Below are 24,752 nucleotides of genomic sequence, written 5' to 3'. Positions count from 1 at the left end.
CTCCTTTTTGCTGATGATAGTTTGCTTTTTGCAAGAGCCAATCGACAGGAATGCTAAAAAATTATTGATATTCTCAACACATATGAAGCAGCTTCCGGACAGAAATTTAACTATGAGAAATCAGAGGTCTCTTTTAGCAAAGGCGTTTGTTTGTCAAAGCAAGAGGAGTTAGTTGAATTGTTGGGTATGAAGAGGGTGGAGTCTCATGTAAAGTATTTGGGCATTCCGACAATCATTGGAAGATCTAAAAGGGCTATATTTAACGCTCTTAAGGATAGACTTTGGAAGAAGCTGAAAGGGTGGAAGTAAAAACTTTTGTCTCGTGCCGGAAAAGAGGTAATTATCAAGTCGGTCATTCAAGCCATTCCTACGTACCTTATGGGGGTTTATAAGCTTCCGAGTTCGGTTATTGAAGATATTCGATCCATGACAGCTAGATTTTGGTGGGGGAGTTCTGACCGGAAGAAATGTGTTCACTAGATTAAATGGGATTCATTATGCACTCCCAAATGCTTGGGGGGTATGGGATTCCGCGATATGGGAGTATTCAACTTAGCTCTACTAGGAAAACAGGCGTGGAGACTTCTTAAATTGCCGAACTCTTTGTTTGGCAGAGTAATGGCTAGTAAATATTACCCCAACTCAGATTTTTTGGGGTCTTATCTTGGTCAGGCGGGCAACTATTCATGGTCGATCATATGGAATTCGAAGCATATTTTGCATGACGGGTTGATATGGAGGGTTGGTGACGGTGAGAGCATTAATGTCTGGGAAGAGGCTTGGGTTGCAGATGACCAAGGGAGTCTCATTACCTCGACTGTAGTTCCCGATATTGTAAAAGTGAAGGATTTGATCGACCCGTAGCTGAATGAATGGAGGTATGATTTCATTCTGGAAAATTTTAATGCTCGTGACGTAAAGTGTATCCTAGCAATTCCTCTCAGCATTCGGAGTGCCAGAGATGAACTGATTTGGGCATTCTCAAATAGTGGTGAGTATCTTGTTAAAACAACGTATTTTTTGGGCAAATCGTGTGATTTGGATGCTTATCACAAGGCTTGGGTCACAATTTGAGGTCTTGATGTTACCCCCAAAGTTCGCCACTTTATGTGGAGAGCCTGTACTGGTACGCTCGCTGTGAAAGACTACCTCAATTATAGGCATATGACTGAAGACAATTGATGCCCATGGTGTCCCAACACTCTAGAGACCATGAAACACGCCTTCTTTGACTGCTATGCAGTTCGAGATGTTTGGAGAGAATTAGATTGTGAGCAGCTAATCTGGGAAGGGGAGGATTCTTTTGCTGACTTGGTCATTCATTGGCAGGAATTTCGAAGAGCAAGTGCAGTCTAGGTGCAATTCTGCTTTGGCAATTATGGAACAGAAGGAATGAAAAGGTGTTTAACGGGGTGGATGTTGCCCACCGTACTGTCATTGAACGTTCTAGGCGCCTGGCTGCTGACCTGGTGCTCTATGCTGCTAAGATTTATGGTGGTATTTGCAGGCAGCCTGTGCATAAGAGTCCTTCGAGGTGGATAGCCCCACCCCCTGACTTAATCAAGATTAATTGCGATGCATCTTTAAGTGATGTTGGCTGGGCTGGTGCGGGTGTCGTGGCCAGAGACTCGACGGGTGCTGTGTTGTTCTCGGTAGGGGTGTGCAAAAAAAACCGTAACCGTTAACCGGTGTAACCGACTCATTTAAACGGTTAATTTACCGAACCGTTTAAATTAAACGGTTACGGTTAACCGTACCGCTAAATATAGCGGTTAACGGTTACGATTACGGTTACAAGTTTTAGTAAACGGTTAACCGTTTAAATAAATATATATATTTTTAATTTTTATAGGGAAAATATATAATGTAACCTTAAAAAAACTCTTATTTCCCAATTCACTTCTTCAGCCTCCACCCTTCACTCCTTTCAGTCCCTCACTTCACCTCACTTACTGAGTTCAGACTTCACCGGAGCCTTCACTGACTCACTAGAACATCAGATCTATCAGGTATTCTTTCTCTCTTTTCAATTTATGCATATTTTTTTTTGAATTAGTGTACAAATCAATTTGGGGAAATTGGGTATGAATTAAAAAAAACTTAGTACGAATTAAAACTTTGTAATGTATTTGGTTTGTGGATTTGTAATCTTAATTAGAACATGAATTTTATTGTTTATTACTTTATTTTAAAGTTTGTATTAGAGTTGGATGTTTGGAACTATTGAAAGTAATGCATATATATATATATATATATATATATATATATATATATATATAATATATATCTATCTATATATATATATATATATATATAGCGGTCAACCGTTCCTTAACGGTACGGTTACGGTTCGAAATTTTAAGTAACCGACATAATGGTTAACCGTACCGTTAAGGCTAAATGGTACGGTTAACCTATTGTGCACAACCCTAGTTCTCGGCTACTAGGAGGGTTCGTAGCTACTGGGAACCAATTGTGGCAGAAGGGAAAGCCATGCTTATGGCTGCTAGACTTGCTCGCAGATTTGGCTTCAAGAATGTCATATTCGAATCTGACAATCTCTCTCTAATCTCCAAGCTCTCCAAAGCTTCCATCTACTTGACTGAACTGGATTCCATTTTAGAGGATATTTTCTCTTTTACTGCTTTCTTTGATTTCGTTTCTTGGACTCATGTAAAGAGGGAGGACAATTTTGTCGCTCATCACCTTGCTAAGTTAGTCCCTTTCGGTGTAGAACAAGTATGGGTTAACCATTGCCCTTGTGAGGTTAATCCTTATGTTTTATCGGACGCTTTGTCCATTAATTAATAATATGCACCGGTGTTTTTAAAAAAAAAAACAAAATTAAAAGGTTAAAAGGTTGAATTTTCAAAAATACTTAATTATGTAGCCAATAAGGAATATAAATGACGCAAAGCTAGCAACAAAATTTTTTACCCCTTGGTGAGAATAATTGTCTAAATACCTAAAAAGGCTAAAATAACTTATTACTAACCCTTTTCACTATTCATTGAAATACGGAGTAATTTTCATTTCTACTAAAGTAATCTAGGAAAATGATTTGATTTAAGCAAATAAGATAAGCATAATTGACCGTTCAGAAGAAAAAAAAAAAGCATAATTGACAATGAAGATGGAAAAACAATCTCTTTGTTAATTGTTTCATTTTCCTATGTTCATTTTTTTTACAAAGTGCTCCCTAAATGTCAAATCATCTTTGGTGATAATTAAAATTTGATTCTTTTGCTTTTACTCCCTCCGTTTTTAAATACTTGCTCCATTTCTCTTGGACACGCATGCCGATACTAATCTTTGATCACTAATATCTTTAATTATTAATAAATATAAATTTTAACAATTGAAAATTAATAATCTATTCATTGAAATAATTTCAACAAGTACATTTTTTCTTATGTATAAATCACAAACATTGGTCAAAGTAGGACAAATGAATAGTGCAAAAAATAGAAATGGAGCAAGTACTTAAAAACGGAGGGAATATATGTTTGATAGTTAACAAAATTATTTATTTCAGTAATTAACCTTGATAATTTTAGATGTATTACGTTGACTTTCTAAATTAAATTTGAGACTATTGTTATATTGATGATCAATAAGTGGTGAAATTTTGAAATTTAAGCATGCAACAAGTGCATAGAGAGCTAGTAGTTATATTACCTGAGTAATCCATTCTTTCATTCTTTGTATACTTATATAGTCCATCAAAATGAAAAAAAGGATAAGCCAAACATTATATGTGTAACCCATACATTATTGTAATATTGTATGGCTCAATTCATTTGATTTAATAAGTGCATACTCTTTTGTCTCTTTGCTATTTTCTTATTAGCAGTCAAAATTCGTATTGAATCACTATAAAAAATAATTAAAAAAAATAGACATTTAGCAACAGATATGTTGCTGAAATGTACTTTTCTGTCGCTAGATATAGGTAGCGATAGATTTTGAAATGAAATTACTGCATTGGGAAAACTGTTGTCGCTAAGTGAGACTAGCGATGTTGTATTCGTTTTCCGGTTGCTGAACTTAGCTGCTACCAATTTTATTTCGATAGTTAGTTTTAGCAATGGATTACTTTGGAAAAAACAATCGTTCCTAAATTTAGCAACGGTAAAAAAAAATATGTCACTAATATCAGCAACGATCATTCTTACCAACTTTACCAAATATTATTTATTTACTTCTACGCACATAAATGATAATAAGTGAAAGAAATATTAAAGACGAAATTTAAAATCTGTCTTAGTTTATTCTTTCAAAAAAAAAAAATGTCTTAGTTTAGAGACGGGTTTGAAAATCCGTTTCTAGTTTAGAGACGAACTTTAGTTTACATAATTCGTCTCTAAAGTAATATTTTACATAATTCATTTCGAAAATAATTTAGAGACATAATTAAAAATTCGTCGCTCATATCAGCAACAGAAAGGGAAAAAAAAAAATCAGTCTCTAATTTTGCAACGAAAAAAAATCTATTTCTAATTTAGAGACAGATTTTCAATTCCGTTTCAAATTTGGAGACGGGCTTTTGAACTCCGTCTCTAATTTAAAAACAGATTTTTAATTCTGTTTCTAAATTAATTTAGATACGGATTTTTTTAACTCCGTCTCTAATTTAGAAATGGATTGAATTATGGACATTTTTTGTAGTGAATTCCCTTTAATATATACTACCTCCGTTTTTATTTAGTTGACACATTTTGACTTTAGCAGTATTCACATACCTCCCTTTGACCGTGTTTTGTGCTTTATACGTAATAAAAAATATATTCATATGAGATCTTGTTAGATTCGTCATGTTATATACTTTCAAAATATCAACTTTTCATAACTTTTGCTTATTGATAATTAAAGATATTAAAGATTGAATAAGTGCATTGGCAAACGTGACAAAAGAAATGTGTCAACTGAAAAGAAATGGAGGAAGTATTAAGGAAAAAAAAACATCATTATGAGATATCTTGTTAGATTTGGACGTTAGAGATGATAGTGAGTCGGGTTAAATGGGAGACCCGCCTCATCCTCGCCCTAGTGGGGCGGGAATGGAGGGAGGTTTGGCGGGTGATAGGGTAGGGATGGGTACAAAATGTGTACTTGCCATGGGTGATGGGGCGGGTATGGACCCGTACCCGCCTTATACCTGCCTCATTTTCCTCAATTAGTCCAAGGTGCACCCTCTTAGATAGTTAGATAGGTGTAACAGTGGCTCAGAAGTCAAAAAAAGGCCCTAAAACTAACTAAAAAACACGTTAACTACAATACACCCACCCACACCCAGTGTAACGTCACTTACAAACTCAAAAATTGCTCTTCTTCTTATGATTTTCTCTCTCCTCTATTTCACTTTCTCTCTCCTCTATTTCATTTTCTCTCACTAAAAAACTGCAAAAACATCGATGGATACTAGAAAAGAGAAGCAAAATAAAAAAGATTCTCCCTAAAAAAGGCAATTTTATGTAAATTTAACTTTATTTTGTTTGAATTTATTTGATTATCACTTAATTTGTTTGAATATTGTTCGATACTATATTGTTCGAAGTTTTTATTGGAATTGTCAAAAAAAATTAGTGAAATCAAACGGATACCTTATGTTGACATTCCGAAATGCATATGTTCATATTTTGAATTCTTATGTTCATATTTTGAATCCTTTTGTAAACTTTCTGAAATGCTTATATTCACTTTCTAAATCCATATGTTCATAATTTTTATGTATATGTTCACTTTTTGAAATGCTTAATTATGTTCATACGCATTAAAAAATGAACCAATGTTGTTCATATTTTTAATACTTATGATGCATATGTTTCATAATCATATTATTTTTTATTTCTTCAATTTTTTATGTTCATAATTACATGCCTTATATTCATAACAATATTTTATATGTTCATAATTAAATATCCATAGTAAATATTTGTTGATCATAAATATTCTCATTAAGTTTGTTTATGCATATGTTCTCTTTCTTAAATACATATGTTCATATTTTTTACGCATATGTTCATCTTTTAAATGGTTATATTCACTTTAAGGAAACCAATGCTTATGTTCATATTTTGAATTGTTATGTTTACTTTCTGAAATGCGTTTGTTCATATGTTTTATGCCTATGTTCACTTTTTGAAAAGCTAATGTTCACATTTAAGGGAACCTATGCATATGTTTATATTTTGCATGATTATGTTCATTGATAAAAAAATTTGCAGAAAATCAGATGAAATTGATCGAAGCTAAAAAATTTCAATTCATATGAATTCAAAAAGTCAGATAAACAACCAGTTCCATATTGTAAGAAACAGATTCAATCGTTAAATCGAAAAAACGAGAAAAATAGGGAAAAAACATAGGCAAAAGGAATTAAAGAAGGAAAGATAAAAAGCAGAGTATAATTTGTGAATTCAAAGATTCATATAAACCTTAATCAATCGAAATTAAAGCACAAATCGAAATCCACACAAAAATTCATACTTAATAACGACTTTCATGTTTTAAGAAACAAAGTCAATCAAAAAAGTGTAAAAAAAGGGGGAATTTAAAAAACAGAGGAGAGAGAAAATAAAAAAACGAAGGAGAAAAGTAGAGGAGAAGAAAGCTAATGTTCACTTTCTAAAAAGCTAATGTTCATATTGTGCTGTTATTACACCTATTTTTAGGTGCATGAGTGTGCACCTAAGAATATGCGATATTTCCTTAAGACGAGTTTAGAATTTATGACAACTTGATACCCCTTAAGGCCCAATCCGCCCAAACCGTAAGAAACCCAAAATTTTTAACATAATTTGATGTAGTTGTCATTAATGTAATACAATTCAACATTATGGCAGTGAGTTTGGGAAGATTTTAGGGCGGGTATGGGTGGATATGAATATCCAAGTGGGTGGTGGGGGATCTTATCTTGTACCCAGCGGGGCGGGTATGGATGTGGATATAGTGCTCGCCATGGGTGGTGGGGCGGGGATGGGTAAAAGATTTTTAGGCTGATATGGATATGGAGGTACCATCATCCGCATCCGAACCACCTCATTGCCATCCCTAGATTTGGTCAAATATTTACTTTCAAAATATTAACTTTTTATTCTTTATACAAATACACAATTAAAGACATTAATAGGTAAACATGTTATTTTGGAAATTGGGAAAAAAATTAATGGAGAAAACAATTGGAAACATGGGGACTAATAGTAGATATTTTAAATTTGAATCTTTTCAATAAGAAAAATATACATTGTTGTTATGATGCAACTATGAAAGGAAAATATACTACTAACATTTTTTTTTTTAAGGTGAGATTGTTGTTACGGGAATTGAACACGCGGTCCTCCTTATCAAGTGTAGTCACAATCACCACTACACCAGCAACCAATTGGCACTTCTAAGCAATTGTAGTTGGTGGAGTTCCAACTTATGATTTTAAAGTCAAATGATGAGTTTCCTAGCAGCCTGGTAAAAAAAATTCTACTGTATTATATTAACTACAAATCAATATAGAAAATGAGTATTATTACCCCATGTCTCTATAATCCTTTAACTATTTTTTTAACTAATTAAACCCCCACTTGTCATAACCTCTTTCCAATTAGACTTTTCTTCATGATTAATAGGATTCTTCACAGCCTATAAGAATATTATTACCTCATTTCTCTATAATCTTTTAGCTATTTCGTTCACTTATATTATGAAAAAATTTGCACCTTTGCTTCAAAACCACTACAACACTGTGCTCTTGCTAGGCTGCAGTTCTAAGCAAGACAGAGATTCCATCATTAACGCGGCATTGCTCTTTTATCCAATCATCGGTTCCATGCAGTTTACATGACATGTGATGCTAGGTGCACGTGATGATACGAGTCCATACGACACTTTTGTAAATGCAATTGTACAACTAACCGAGTGTAAAGTGCAACCAACATTTGCACTTTACTAGTCCACACGACACTTTAGGAGTTCCAAATGAACGAAAAAATAGTCTTGGTTGTACTATTCAACCGGTTGTAATAAGTGATTTGGTTTACTTTTTTAGAATACTTGAGGATCTAGGCTCAAGACAGTTAGATGTGTTTACAAGAATTTCATTTGATTTTGCACTAAAATAGCAAAGGATAGGTATAAGCTTGAGTGTGTTTATCATGGTCTAGGAAAGCGAGAAGCTTGGATGGGTGGTAACTCGAAGAACCGTCTTCATCTTTTAGGTGGCTGGTTGTTAAGGAAATGAGAGCTAGGGTATTGGATAGAGATAGCATACCAACAATGTAAGGATGTAAAATTTATGAGAGATCGCAATGAGTTTGTAAGGAACAATTTTGGTGTTAAATTCGGGGAATTTTATGATTAGGAGATTTAGGACAGTGATGAATATGTGAGGAGACTTAGTATTCTTTAGTTTCGAGACATAAACTAAGCTAATTGGCTTTCACAAATTATAATCGTGTATTTTTTCTGAAAAAAATTTTCTTGATAGTAATACATTTACACAAAAATACCACAAACCCTGATTACAAGTTAAGATGTTCTCTTTTGCTCAGCAACAGAAAAAACTTGAACACCTAGTGTGGGTGCCATAAAACATGTACAAGTAATCAAGTATGCTAATAAATAAATTAATGATTGCTACATTCACTCAGGTATAGATATACATATGCCCATAAGTCGAATAAGGATAAACGACTCACTCACAAACTCATTTTGCTACAGAAATTCTGATACCTATAGACCAATAAGACCATTCCCAATAACTAGTTACACAAACATACCGACACCGACACAAGCATGTATACAGAAATTGTTGCCACCAGCAGGCTGTAGTGAGTAACCAGGCGAATTCCTGTATGTCCACATCTTCAGACGCTCTCACACAAACCCAGAACTACAACACTGAAAGCCCTCTTTGCTTCCACAGCAGATTAATATCAATACTCAAAACACTAAAAGCCGCATAATAAATCATAAATATACTCAAGTCGGCTACTATATCATTCACAAGAACCTATGCTCCCATTGTACGAGCTATTACTAGCATTGCGACTGTGTAATGAAAGACCTCTCATGTGGCCTGACAAAGAAGCGCCATCTCCCTTCTTCTCCTGGAAGAATTTTTCCCTCTCAACATGTTTTGCAGGTGGGGGTGGGATCAAAGTAGCTGAAGGTGGCGCCTGCATTTCACGAGATGGTGACTCAAGAGTTAGAGGTCGGATAAGAGGCCGATGCAAAGTTTCTGTTGGCATGGAAGCACCCTGCATTCCAAATGGCCTCTCTTCTGCACTTTCTTCATCTTCAGGCCTCACAAGTGCTTTTCCTTTCCGAATCCTGAGTAAAGTCCAAGGTCAACAACACAGATCCCAAGACCTAGGAGAATAGAAAATTAAGATAAATTCCGAAGGCACACACCTACGAGAAAGCTGCGCTGCCTCCTCTTCTTCATCTGTATCTTCATGGTCAGTACGATTGATATGATTTGGTGGTGATGTGGGTTGACCAACATGACTTTTATGGTTTGATGCCCAAGTGCCCCTAGCCCCATTAGTATTATTATATTTATGGTTTGCTACCCATGTGGCAGTATCCATGTGATTATTATCGCTCAATGGTGGAGTGCGCTGCTTGGAAGGCGCAGGAACATTAGCTGTTGGTGCAGGGCCATCTGAAAGTAGAGCTGCATGCTTTGCTAAAATCCTGCCAAGCTGCTCGTTCAACTCTATAGCCCTAGAGACCAATTTCTCATCTCTGTTTATAAAAAGATGGACATAGTTAAACTCATGATATGATCTTCGATGTAATAGCATATAGCAATACCCCAATTATAACAGTTTATTCATAGTCCAAAATTTGTCTTTAGACTCTTTACCCTCCTTCCCAAAATAAATTCTGCACTTAAATTTTGGATGATCTGAAAAAAAATTCTGCTCTTTTAAACATACTATTAAAATTATAAGTATTTAGAAATTAATATATAAATAATTTCCACCTATAATTTCAAATTGAAAATGAACACGAAATTCATTTTGGAACATAGGGAATGCAACACTATTCTTCTTTTACCCTCTTTTGGAAAAGTAGACCTGAAGAAGACTACTATTGGTCAATCAAAGTGTAAGTTGAATTATTTTATTGCTACCAAATATAAAAAGCAAAAACTTAAAGCTACCAATGAGAATTTCCCATGATTTCTTAGAATTTGTTATATACGCCCAGGCATTACGTACACCTAGGGTCATTTGCTCATTCAATCAACAAATGAGAAGATAATTTTTACTCATTTGTTGATTAAATGAGCAAATGACCCAGGGTGTACATAATAGGCTCTCTGATTTCTACATCTAATTATTGGCAGTTTACAAGTTCGGGTTCACCACATGATGGATTCCAACGTGAGGGTTATCTACCAAAAATACCTAAACCACATAGTTATATGGTATAATACCCTTTTTTATAACAGACTGACAGGTTCAAGAGCAGCACAGGGCACCAACTTAGTGTGAACAACCTAACAAATTAGCAGTGAAGGTGTGCGGTGTGCCATCTTGTAACGAAACATCATTGTCCACAAAATTGTACATATAATTTTGAGAGCAATAAAAGATATATACTCCCTCCATTTCCCAAGAGTTTGACTCACTTTTGCTTTCAGATATTTCAAAACGTTCAACTCACACTATTTACAGTATTTACACCTTTCCACTCACTCCCTTACTCTACTTATTTCTTACACTCATCCACCTTTTGCTCCATCTCTCATACCTTAACCACCATTTTCCTAAACCCGCTCACTTTCTACAATTTAGACTAGTAAAACATTCAAGGTAGTAGATCAATTGTGAATATAATATTAAAATTGGAATGCATACGGAAAACAAAAGATGGAGTCTAAAGTCTTCCAGTAATCCCACTTATAATTGATTTTGTTTTGATGAGAGGATGACATAGTATTATAGTAATGAGCATATACAGCAACAAAACCAAAATTAAAAAACTGGAAACCAGAAACACTACTTTAAAATATATACCTGGATGTCATCACAAGGTGCATTACTCTGTCTTTTTGAAATGAACACTGCTCCACAAGATCAAGAGTGAACTCATCCTTTGCTGCCTAAAAGAGAAACACAGGGAGAGCTACAGTCAAACTAGGTTTAAGTAGCATTAATTCCATTTATAGTTAATATCTCTTACTACCTTACCCCTATAACTCTGCACTATATACAGTCAAACCCAGGTGATGAAGTCATGAATGACATAAGAAGCATGCCAAAACATGTAGACATTAAATAATTAATTCACCTAGCTTGTTCAAACTTTGAGGATATATGGTACAATCAAAGTTCCAGATAATAACAGGAGAAAACTTATCTAGTTCACGACAAAGAGACCAACACAAAAAGTAGATTGGAACAGATGATAGCCTAAAATATAAACACAAAGAACACAGAAACTCGTCTCTTTTACCTTCTTCATAAGATTAAAATGTACAAGAACATGCAAATATGTCTTACAAACTAAACAGATACAACATTTTGTAAGAACCTGTTTAGTCTAGGCCAGTGATACAGGAGCATGAACAAAATAAAAAGTAAGAGTAACATTTTATAGAACAAGGGTACAGCTCAGAGTTGAAGGATCAGACAGGAACAGCCAAAAGAACAATGCTCAAACATGTCAACACTTAACTTAGTGACAATTGATTCATGACTAATTTTGCCACCACAGGCAACATTTAACAGCTTCAAAACCTAGTTTGCATGTCATCTATGTTACTCAGACACGTTATGACTACTGTAAATGTGTCAGAAATGCGTGTATATCCATGTGTTAGGTGTGTCAAGACTCATATTTTGGACATTGGTGATTGATAAAAATTTCCATAAATTAGACACAGGTGTAGGAGCATAGCATATACATATTCTTGATTTTAAATGGAGTTCTGAACGTCTCAACACTTAACTTAGTGACAACTGATTCATGACTAATTTTGCCACCACAGGCAACATTTAGCAGCTCCAAAACCTAGTTTGCATGTCATCTATGTTACTCAGACACATTATGACTACTGTAAATGTGTCAGAAATGCGTGTATATCCATGTGTTAGGTGTGTCAAGACTCATATTTTGGACATTGGTGATTGATAAAAATTTCCATAAATTAGACACAGGTGCAGGAGCATAGCATATACATATTCTTGATTCTAAATGGAGTTCTGCACGTCTTTATCATGTTACAAATACATACCAAATTTCAGATTGTATTGTTTGCTAAATCATACTAACTTTATGATCTCAAACCCATTTGTGAGTATATATCTCACATAATTTTCTCTTCTTTCCCTGTCTCTTTAATTCATTCTTTACCAAGAGGTTGTTCACACCTTCAAGACAATTAGAGTGTCTAACTGACATATAATGATCCTGAAAAGTATTCCATACCATTATACGAGTTGATTAAGGAACTCAGATGACATAGTGCAGCATGCAGTGCTTGATATCCATGGAAAACTTTTGCAAGGTAAGGAAGTTTGCCTAGACTTTCCCAATATTGTTAAGTGCTTTAATGCTCAGACTTGGGCCATTATCCTACTGTTGACACGACGAGACCCGGGTGTAGTTATGAAATCCAGGTCTGACCCTTAGGAGCGAAAGTAAACTCGTGAGTCAGATCTAAAATAGGTCAGATCCACCAAAACAAGAGCAGTCAGCACTCGTCCCTGTGAGCAATCTCTCTCTCTTTCTCCCCCTTTTATTTACCTTTTTTAAGAGTAACTGATGTGGTAAGCTTAATTACTTAACAAGTTAGTGATAATCTTTTTCAAGAGAACTATCTTAAGATCTTAAGTTCTTTTGATATCTTAAGTGGTAGGCTGGTAGTTCTACTAGTCCCCTCCATCCAAACCCCATGCCCACCTCCCTTAGGATTACCTCCACAATACATAACCACAAACCTTTGCAGCCATATCCATCAGCCAACATAAAATTTTCAAAATGTTTCAGTATTAGCTACATGATACGCTCTCAATTCATGTCACACCTAGTGTACCTGGTAAAAGTCAAAAGTACATCTCAATCAAGGTTAGCCAAATCATGACAAGCTTCATTCGGGTTTTGACTAGAGCTTCACTAATTGTTAAAAAAAAAAAATTGAAGTCAACTAGTATACTACCAGCAATTTACACTCTGCTTCTTTAGCACAAGTATTTAAAGGTCTTGTCTTAGAGGCTTAGATACTGAAGATGTTTCACTTGTTTTGATTATAGCATGAAAACTAGAAATGGATAAGAAAAACACTACGCAACCAAAAACATGTTAATCTAATACACGTGAGGAATATTTCATAAGAGATTGATTTCAAGAACTGCAGAAAGATAACACTCAGCAGCCCAGCCCTTTCAGTGCAACTTAGGTGATAAATTAAAAAAAAGATTCAAGATATACAAGTATCTTTACAAATACATTTCAATTTCAATGGAAGTAATTTAAAGAAATTACCCAAAAAATAAAATAAATAAATTAATAAAAATAAAAATAAAAAATTGAGGGAAGAGAAAATAAAGGTGACAGGCAGCAAGCAGAGCTTTTACAGTCTATAACATTGCTCTATACAAAATTAAACAGGGTAAAAAGGATCATACAGCTAACTTCGAGACACTAACTTCAACGGTTATCCTGGTGCCTAATTATACAATATTATTGGAGACTGTTGTACTAGTAGGAAAAAACACAAGATTCCCATATCCTTCAAATCCCAAATTGCCAGATTCTGGCTCTGCTTGTATGAGTTTGGCTCAGCGCAGAGCTCAGATAGCCTTGAGGTTGAGCTACGCTTGGCAAGTTGATTAAAGCTACACTCAGATCAGCTTGATTCCTATTTTTTTTCTCCTCAACTTATTAATTTCTTTTTGTTAGCATCCTCTAAGATATTTTTTACCAACATTTTCAATAATTTACAGATACGAAAAATAAAATCATAGTAACAAAATAAGGGGGAAAAAAAAAAGAAAATAAATATTAATATATGCAAAGCCACGTGAGTTGAACCTCAAAATGTTCATATTGAGGCCCAATTTGGCTTAGGCTTGGTCAAACTTGACAGAGAGAAATAAAATTTTGCTTGAATGATAGTATTCAAAATGCACATAAAGCTAACTGAAGAATTTGCATGGAAATGTAGCATCCACCGAAAAATGAGTTCAAAAATACCTCAGGGTTTTGAGCATTGACTGCATCCAGAACTTCTCTTAGAACTTCCAATGCAGCATTAGCCTTTTCAATTATACTGCATGGGCACAAATTTAGAAAGCAATAAGCTTCATAGTATACTAACAATTCACCATGGCAAAGTTACTATTTGGAACACTGACATATTCATGACTTAGATTATTATTAGATATTTGACAACTATATCAGGAAAACCAAAAGAATGTCAAGCATAATTATGAAGAAAGTGATTAGTAAATCAATCTACCTGGACCCAGGTGCAGGCTGGGGTTCTTGACGTTCTTCCCTTTTTGGGGCCCTTTCACTGGCTGACGCGGCAATGCTTCCAACAGTTAAATTACTTTGGCTTGCACCAGAGGAGTTATGGTTAGATGAGACTGCATTAGGCCTTCCAGGAAACTTTACTCCTGCACTCTGAATAAACAGAACTGATAAGCTCAATTTAAATTTAGAAACCGTTATTAGACTACCCAAATACAATACAATAAACCATAATCCAGAAAAGGCAACAAAAGAAAACGTACAAAAATACCGACTATTACACAAACAATTTCAAGATGTGAAAGTTCAGTCACTAACTCTACAATTCCTTTCCATCTTTTTTGGATTAACAAAAGAAAACATATAAAAGTACCTACTAATACGTAAACAATTTCAAGATGTGAAGGTTCAGTCACCAACTCTACAATTCTTTCCTTTTTTTTTTTTTTTTTTTTTTTTTTTTTTTTTTTTTTTTTTTTTTTTTTTTTTTTAGAGGAAAGCATATTTCTCACAATTTCTTCCCTGAAGTGCGGTGAACAACATTTGATAACCTAATTAGAATAAAATTCAAGCTCAAAGGACTTCCACATGTTAATATATCACCCCAGTACCTCTTCAAGCTACTCCCATCTTAACTCTTAGAACATGAAATGATGCTTTTGCTCCTTAGTAATTTCATGTTCACTTTCATCTAGGTTCCTTTAACTCTTTTTTTGTTTTCTTCTCCATCTGTGTTAGGCTGTCAACCCTCCAAAAAGGATGCATTTTTTACCAGAAATTTCATTATCTTGGACCACATAATCGAAGAAGATAATGCTATAAGGAAAAGAAGAATACGTGTGATATGTAGCTCACAAAGTTTCTGATAAACATTTCAACAATAATGAACATTCAAGTCGGCCTAAAATGTGCAAAAAGTCTTCTGAAACATTAATATATCCCACTAATGCCATGTCCCTACACCCGTGTCCAATTTTAGGATAGTGTCCCCACGTCTGAATTTTTCAAACTTGACATGGAAGGATACTTGGATAGCCCCCAATAGTCATACACTCGTAACAGTGTCCAAGTAACATAGTGTTAAAATTCAACCTCCTTTATGTGTCTTAGATAACTTTCTAATGCTTTTCTAGGCTTTTAGTTCAAGTTTTCTAGGCTTTTAGTTTAAGGTTTCTAGGCCTTAGACGCAATTATTGCGTATTGTCAATCGAGAATCTTGTAAATGAAAATTTAAGCTCTTTAAAGGGCAAGAGATTAATGAAATCCAAAGGCCTTCTACCCGGTGTTGCTTTGCTTTTATGCATGTGTTATTGTTAGACCTTTATAAATACTGTGTCTTGCTAGCATAACAACCCCCATCTACTCACTAGACTCTATTAGAAGCTCATGATCGGACCCGCTGGTGCCCGCTTTGACTTGTACGCCCGTCACAAGCCCAGATCACCCGCACATCGTCACCAAATAGCCATAAGCGCCCTTGAGATCCAAACGCTTGCTTGTGTTGCTGTGTGCTCATAATCCATTTCCGTACAACGCTTGTGTCCTTGTCACTAAAAGGCCAGAGTGCGCCGCACAATCTGATGCCAAAACACTCGGTTGTGACTTGTGACACATAAACTTTCATCTAAATATGACAAGAGGACAATGAAAAGCATCTTCAACAATTATAACCTTAAACTTTCTCGCAAAAATTTCTTGGAAATTTAACCCTCTCCATTCCTCTTCCCCCTCCCCATCTCAAATATGCCAACTTTGTCCTACTGTTCCAACTCAAGTTAGTTTTTACCCAAATACATGCTGATGTATCCCAAAACTTGGGAAATTATTAACTTCACATTAAATTCTCTCAACCTCCACATAAAGACTTCACTATGATTCATGCCAAGTGACAAAAGTAGGGCTATAATCTATTAAGGATTGAGTATAATAAAGAATCTACATGAGTTAATAGAAAAAAAAAAGAACCTACATGAGTTAATAGAAAAGAAAGAATTATACACAGAGAAGCCACAAGAAAAGAAAAGGACATGATGTGTGACATAAGGCTACAATCAGTGGCTGGCCAGGATTTCAAACTTGGTACAGCACTATCTAATACAATAATTCATACTTCAATTAGACAATTCTAACTGTGGCATTAATAAACTAACTTATGGGTTCAAAAACAATTAGACTGATTGAATCTAATACATGCAACACCTTAGTCCAACTCCAAAGTCCAAACCACAAGGCACAAGGGGTCATGCACCTTTTGTAGTCTAGGCAAGGCGATTTCAATGAGGCGCAGCGTAAGACGCACCAAACCACATAGATTTTTTTTCAGAATTTTTTTATTGTTTATTATATGCGCCTCACTTCAATCAGGCACGCCTTAGGCGCAAGGAACTCTAAAACGCCTTGGTGCGCCTCCAGTCTTTTTATACATTGAAATGACTAGGAGATGTGATTACTTAATTACTTTATAGCAAGAAACGAATTAACCTTGAAGCATCGCTTAAGTTTTCTATCTTCCCAATTGTTGTGAACAAAGCATCTAAAATAATCTTAAAAAATCCTCCGAGGACAAGGGGGGAGTATGATATGAGAGGGGCTTGAAACTGATTCAATATTATTGCAAAAAGCAGTAGGTAATCTAAAGCAATACTTCAAAAACTTAAAAGTTCACACACCTCGCACATTAATACATATTAATTGACATGTTTCACAACCATTTCTCTTAGGGCTTAGAAACCTGAGGGATAAAAAAAGGAAAAAGAAAAAGAACCACCATATACAAGCAAAAAGCCATACAGCTCAGTTCAACTCTTATAATTGCTTTGAATAATATAAGACTTGACAGGTTACCAGGGGCGGATCTACTCATGTGCATGGTGAGTCACACCAGCAAAAAAAAAATATCAAAGAGACCACCTATTATATATAGGTAATAGGCGGTCTCTTTTCAGTTGCTATTGCTGCCACCCACCTGAGTTAGCTTTGTGTCAGATTTTTTATTTAAATATCAAAAAATAACAGATCTCTTTTCTGCTGACATTGAAATATTTGCTGCGTTCTTTTTTTTCATTAAAGAGACCAGTTATATTAAATAACAGGTCTCTTAAGTTATTCACTATTTTTTTTTTGGTACTCCGTATAATTTTTTAATAATTCTTGTTTCTTTTTATACTATATCTATGCAACCAATTTTAATATTTTCCCACAATGCTTATCAATTAAGTAAAAAAATCATAAAGTTAATTTAATGTAATAATTTTATAGTACCATTGTTTGTAACATGTTATTTATTTGGATTACGTACTTTCGACTTGTAAGATTGAATTTCTAAGTACTATTGTAGTATGGATTTTTATGTCCTATTTTTGGATTGAAATTATTTTGGTGAAATATATATATATATATATATATATATATATATATATATATATAATTATTGGATTGAAACAAGTAATCAATTATTGACGGTGACTCAGTATTTCAAAAATCCTGGATCCGCCACTGCAGGTTATAAGCTAGAAATGCATGCATGTATACCTACCACCAACTCATAGTAAGCATTGTAGTACTGAGGAAACTTTCCAGTTGCTCCACCAACTGATGTTTGTGTTGCATCCAGAAGAAGGAATATTCTTTCTCGCACTGGTAAATCAGACTGTAACAGGAGACAAGAAAGTGAGATCATTCACAAACAGACTATCAAAATTGTTGCTTTCCATCAGCTTTTCTGGGTGAGAAAATTATACAAAAAGCAGTAAATACCTTTTTCTTCACGATTTTAACTAAAATAGGGAGAAGACCTGCTTCTATCACCAGCTTATGAACAGCCTCACCAATATTGTTCATCAACATCTCTAACAGCTGGAAAGTTCCAAAAACAAACCAATGACCAAACCATTTTTAAAGATGTTCTCTTTTCATAACAACAATTAAAGGGCTGCATCATTATTCTTACATGACACACACACAAAAAAGACCAACAATAAAGTGTCCAAATATGTAAGGAAATGCAATGAATCCTGAAAGAACTGTTTAGCTCTACCTACCATAACAGCATACAGCTGAGCATTTGAACTCTTACTACCCAAGCGCTTTTTGATCGCTTTCATCACATCCTTTGCTTGCCTATACAGAACAATTGCCAAGACATAACAAAACTTTTAGCTGATGAAGAAAAGAAATCACCACAGAAGAGAGGTGCATTAAAGACCTCAAAATTTTGTAAAAAAACAGGTACATTATATTCAGCCAGCATAATTGCTTTCATTAAGCAAAAGGATACTAGGCACAAATTGTGCAGGTAATTAGTAAGTCCAGCCTAAACTACAGATTATCAGCCATATGCTTGCAAAATTTAATCCCACCTCATCATAGACAGTTTCCTCGTGAAAAGACTATATTAAAACCACACAAGAATACAAATAAATAAATAATTGATTATTAAATAGAGATGTTACGTAACTTAGCAACTGGCTTCTAACATCACCTACTACCGCTAAAAGCTAATATCCTACATATTAACACAGAGTACAACTCAATACATACCCAATGGTCACCAAGAGAAACACCAAAATCCGGTCTAAACATTCAGATGATGACAAAATGAAGAACTTAGAATGAAAATACTATCATTTTTTTTTCCATTTACACCCTCAACCCGGACCTTCTTATCAAGACAAAAGAGTTTACAAAATCAGAAAACGGATACATGACCCCTCTGATGATGGTAAGAATGTTTCCATCTTGAATTTAAAGGAAATAAATCTTCACTTTAAGATAAAAATTGTCTTCCAACGCTGAGAAAGACATTAATTGTTATCTAGGCTATCAAGTCATAGGCCAATGACTCACTTACCTTTCCCCACCCCCACCTCCCAAAAAAAAAAAAAAAAAAAAAAAAAAATTATTGTGGTCTCATTATTTCATAACTATTAGTCTCCTCCCCCCCCCCCTCAAAAAAAAAAAAAATGTCCGGAATAATCCCACCTTTGGGGCTTCCGCTAAAAATAATCCTACCTTTGGGTTATTTTTATATAATCCAACCTTTACACCTAATCCGCTCAAAATGGTCCAAAGCAGTCATGTAACATAACAAGTTACCACACACATGCAAAAAATAAAATAAAATTTCAAAAAAGATTAACTTATTTAAAAAAAAAAAAATAGAAACCACCCATCAGCTGCCGTCCCTGCTACCTAAGTCCGATCCTATGCCCTGCGGCTCCGGCTACCCATCCCTAACCACGGCACCGGCGTTATCGCCAGAGAAAGCGCCGGACGGCCCGGACCCCCCTCCCCTGAACTATCAACCCCTTCCCTCACGAGGACCCATGCACTGTTTCGCAAAGCCCCGGCAAGCTATAAAACCATCCCCACCCTCGAAAACCCCTTTCCCGTCCCGATCCAACCCCTTCCCCATCCCTTGTCCCTTTTTTGGCCGCGCCGATCTTCTTGAGGTCTGGTTTGGTGGGGTTTCGACTTTTCGAAGGGGGTTTTGGGGTTGGGGTAGGATCCCGATCCATAGGTCAGTTTCAGGGTGGGGGCGTTTCGGCTCTAGGTGGGGTGGGGGTTCAGGGATCTGGGTTTGGATGGTGGTGGCTGAAGTGGTGTGGCTTAGGTGGTGGTGGTTTCTTCTTTTTATTTAATTTTATTATTTTTTTATTAATTTTTTATTTAATTTTGGACAAATCAAGTTGTGACACGTGCAAATTAAACTTAATAAAAAAAAATTACCTCTCCAACCGGTTACTGGTTACTCGGACCATTATGAGCGGATTGAGTATAACGGTCGGATTATTTAAAAATATGAAAATTTGATTCTAATAATCCTAACTTTGTCCGGTTTGCCGCTATTAATCTCATCTTTTGATTATTATCTAATAATCCCACCTCTAAGAGGCATTCTCTTCTAATGGTCCCTGACTTGTTAGTAACCAATATAATGGGTTAGCATGCCACATGTGACTTTGTGATTCGTCGAATTTTTTTTAAAAAAATCTTTTAATATAATATTGTAAAAAAATTAATTTTTTTCCCTTCCCTCCTTCGGTCCTTCCTTATCGTTTTCCCCTCCTTCCACCATTTTTCCCGGCTAGGCAGCCCACCCCTACCCCTGCAACCAGCCACCCCACCCATGACCTCGAAACACCAAAGTCAGCCATGCCCATCCCTAAAACAACCCACCCCAACAACCCCCACCCCCGAAACACAACCCTAGCCACGCCCACCCCAACAACCCCCACCCCCGAAACACAAAACCCTAGCTACGCCCACCCCTGAAACAGCCTATCCCAGCCACCCGCACCCTCGAAACACCCCACCCCAAAATATCCTCACCCCAAAATATCCTCACCCCAAATCGATTCATTTCAGCCTTCCCACACCCCGAAATTCCCATGAAAAACGCCAGCCCAGCCCTCCCCACCACGAAAATCCCCGCCCCAACAAGGGCGCATCTTGGGTCTTCAAATTGCAGCATCAATTGAAGTTGTTGGTGTTAAATTGCTCAAATGGAGGCCACAATCATGATTGTAGGTAGCCAAATTGCTGACTGCAATGATTTGGAGGTTGAATTGCTGTTGATTGGTGGCGGATTGGAGTGCACTAGTGCAGGGATTGCGAGATAGTTGAATTGCGCGGGTGCTGGCTTGCTGATGAAAAGGAGGTGCAGATGCTGGTGACGAAACTGTTGGTGAGTCAGCAAGGAGCAGCGAGGGCAAAGGGATTGCGTGGTATGAGGGGCTGAATTGGGTTAATTGGTTTTGTTGGTGCCTGGTTGTTGGAAATGAATGGGGACTGGTGGTTGGGGAAGGGGGGTGATGCACTAATGCGTGGCCAAGGAATTTAAAAAAATAAATAAATAAAGACTTACCCAAACAACAGGTTACCCGTAATAAGGTACCATTAGAAGAGAATAGCCCCCAAAGGTGAGATTATTAGATAATAATCAAAAGGTAGGATTATTAACAGCGAACCGGCCAAAGGTGAAATTATTAGAATAAAATTTCCTATAAAAATAACCCAAAGGTGGGATTATTTTGGGCGGATGCCCCATGTGTGAAATTATTCCGGAATTTTTCCAAAAAAAAAAAAAACAAAGACATTAATATGGTTTCACCATCTCGTAACTATTAGCTAATTCATGTACCATGTTATTAATACGCTTTGGAGCAACTTTCTGCTTGTAAAGTCGTAAAGAACCAGAAAATAAGGGAAATAAAAATCAGCATCTCCAATCATGTATAGTTCAAGAAAAAGCAAAAAAAAAAACCCAATGTAATTGAAGGATAGCTCAGATTGAGATCTTAATTGTAAACAAAGCCAAAGCAAGCAGAACAAAGCCTCAGCATAAACAGATGGGATCGACCAAGGAGACACTTTCTCAATTATATGCTAAAGTTTAGTCTCTATAGCGGATGCTGGCTACCTGATCCAGGATTCAGTAATTAATAAACATACAAGTCTACAATTCCCTCTTACAGAATTACAGCTCCACAGCAATAGTACCTTGATCTAGCTAAACATCACCTCTGTTAACATGAGCAGAGCATATAAAGATTAACACTAAGGATCTATAGACCGCTGAAGCATATGGACAAAAACATCTGTCTACAACTTCCTGTAGACATGCATATAACCTCAAACTCTCGTACTGTCATTGTTACCAACCTTTTTACATAAATAGATATACAGACCTTCAAAGAAACATGCTCCAGCAGAAGATGAGAGTGTTTGCAAGTAATAGATATTAAAAGTCAAATCAAAACTTTGAGTACCAGATGGTCGATAAGGGAACCCTTAGATGTATTTTTTTTTTTTGTTACAGTCTCTTAGCAGTTATAATCTTAATGCCCCAAACTTGTAAGTTGTAACAATATAGCTCAATAAAAGATTTCATAATTGATTGTATGCCAAAATAGAACATAGAGTTTAATTTAATAGGATATACCTCTGATCATGAGCAACTATTTCACAGATCTCAATGTTTTTGGCCCAATCAACCTCAGTTAGTTTGTCACTTGTAGCAATATTTACAAGCTCCGAAGCCATTGTCATCTCCAAGATGTTTTGAGTCTGCCAACAAATGGGGTAAAAACTTTCAGAAGTCTTTTTCATCTAACAAAGTTACAGAGTGACACTTCATAATACTTCGTATGAGATAAGCATGTAAATCAATCCTTGGTAGCACAAGTTAACTGAACATTTCAGCTTCGAAATAAAAAACAAAACAAAACAACCTCATGCAATTCCAATAAATGGACCAAACTCCAGACATGAGTCATGTTACTGGATCACATAGACTTGGACATGGTGAATTTTGAGTCATTAGATAAAACATGTAGCTTTGTTTTCCATCTAATTCAATTTCATGCAAATTTCTTATGTAACAAGGGAATGTCAGAAGTCAGACTAACAAAACCATTCATAAAGCCAAACAAAAAAGCATGATTAATGATAGACTGATAATTTCAGATGGAAAATACAAACAACAAAGCGGGTTTTACGTTCGTAACTTAATCCAGCTCACCCAACCTAAATCTATTACTTGTAACTAACAACTACATGCATATGATAACAACAGACAATGATATGTGAGAAGCGTTACTCGTCAACAAACGTGCACTGCATACATTGCTATCAACAAAATAAAAAATCAATTATTCTTAACAAGATCAAAAGAACACATAGAAATTTAGAGGCACGACACCAATTAATGAAAGATAGCTATAATAGCGAAGTGATTTACCTATCAACAGTCTGTGCAGCCTCAAGAGCACTTAGAAACATACGCCTATACCAGGTACACTGGAAAGATAAAATATACTTAATATGATGTCCAACAATACCTCGCCAATCCAAAAGTCATTTTCAAACACACAAAATATTACTTCCTCCGTTTTCAATTAATTGCAACGATGTGGGAATGCCAAAAAAAAAAAGGGAATTCATCAACCAATTAAAGCAATGCTACAATCATTTTACAATTTCCGAAAAAAGAAAAATATTGCGATTATAAGAAAACGGAGGAAGTACTTACATTAGCTTCATATAATTAACAAAACACATACTTATATTAGAACATTAAATTCCACTTGATCACCCAAATACCCACTTCCATTAACCCCTAAAAAATCCAAAAACAACATCAACCAAAGTATACTTACTGCTTACATTTCAATCATTCAATATACCACACTCCTCTCAATATACCCATTGCCGAAATTACAAGCAAAGTTAATAAAATCACTTTATTCCATCTCCTAACAAATTATGAAATACAGAAGCTTAACATAGAAACATTAAGAAATAATTCAACTTAATTACACCGATCAAATGCGTGATTTTATCATTCATTTCTAATTAAAATTTATACTAAATACTCCGTGTGTATATATATACATGTACTCCGAACGAATATATAATACGGAGTATTTATAGTTAGCCCTTAAGACTGCATATATCAAATCCGTAAACTAAAATACAAATACAAATGATGAATTAATCCGATAACTAAACTTGATAAAATGATGAAAACTTACAAGAGAATCAAAGAATAGCGGAGATGAAAAGGAAATGAAGAATTAATAAATGAAGAAAATTTCAGGCGATGAAAGAAGAGAATCTTGAGACTGAGAAGGGTTTAAGATTACAGAAAGTGAAAGGGAAGAGTCAGGAGAGAGAATTATTGCTATTTTTTACAGAAAATGTCCAGCCCCGCCACGAGGACGACAGCGCCTTTAAATTATTTTTTTTTTTTTTTTTTTGAGCTGTATTTTGGTAGGCATTACTAATCTGAATACACATACGAAATACTCTTTTTATACTCCCTCCGTCTCTTTATTTTTGCTCCATTACCATTTTTTAGATCAAATTTTGTAAACTTTGACCCTTAATATGTTAAATATACCCAGGTGTACAATATACATGGGGTCATTTGCTCATTTAATCAACAATCGAGCAAATAATATTTTTACGTATTTGTTTATTGAATGAGCAAATGAAACCGAATGTACGGTACACTTGGGTGTACATAATAGGCTCTCATGTTAATCTATAAAGATAATACACTAAGGGGGCGTTTGGTTGAGGGGTTTCAAGAAACTGAATGGGAATCAACAGCTATGGTTCCCTTTAATGTTGTTTGTTTGTCTGATTTAATCATTCCCTTTCCCCTCTGATTACCCAATTTCCTTCCATCATGATTCCCCAGCTCCCCCAAGGGAATCATCCATTACCCCAAAATCCTCTACACCCAACAACCATAACCAACTTTGACC

General features: G+C 35.5%; 1 protein-coding gene across 1 annotated transcript; it reads right to left on the bottom strand.

The window, feature by feature from the left end:
- Nucleotides 1-8,426: 8,426 nt before the first annotated feature.
- On the bottom strand, nt 8,427-24,430 carry LOC110708309 (TOM1-like protein 5). Its single transcript, XM_021886413.1, has 11 exons — nt 24,015-24,430; nt 23,222-23,280; nt 22,424-22,548; nt 18,522-18,600; nt 18,238-18,336; nt 18,017-18,130; nt 14,468-14,634; nt 14,203-14,278; nt 11,022-11,107; nt 9,406-9,741; nt 8,427-9,324 (listed from the first exon to the last, which is right to left on the bottom strand). Exons 3-11 carry the CDS (start codon nt 22,528-22,530, stop codon nt 8,991-8,993), a joined length of 1,398 nt encoding a protein of 465 aa, XP_021742105.1. The 5' UTR covers nt 22,531-22,548; nt 23,222-23,280; nt 24,015-24,430; the 3' UTR covers nt 8,427-8,990.
- Between the last annotated feature and the right edge of the window lie 322 nt (nt 24,431-24,752).

This window comes from Chenopodium quinoa, unplaced genomic scaffold, assembly GCF_001683475.1.
Source record: "Chenopodium quinoa cultivar QQ74 unplaced genomic scaffold, ASM168347v1, whole genome shotgun sequence".
NCBI lineage: Eukaryota > Viridiplantae > Streptophyta > Magnoliopsida > Caryophyllales > Amaranthaceae > Chenopodium > Chenopodium quinoa.
This window is presented reverse-complemented; position numbering and strand designations above follow the sequence as displayed.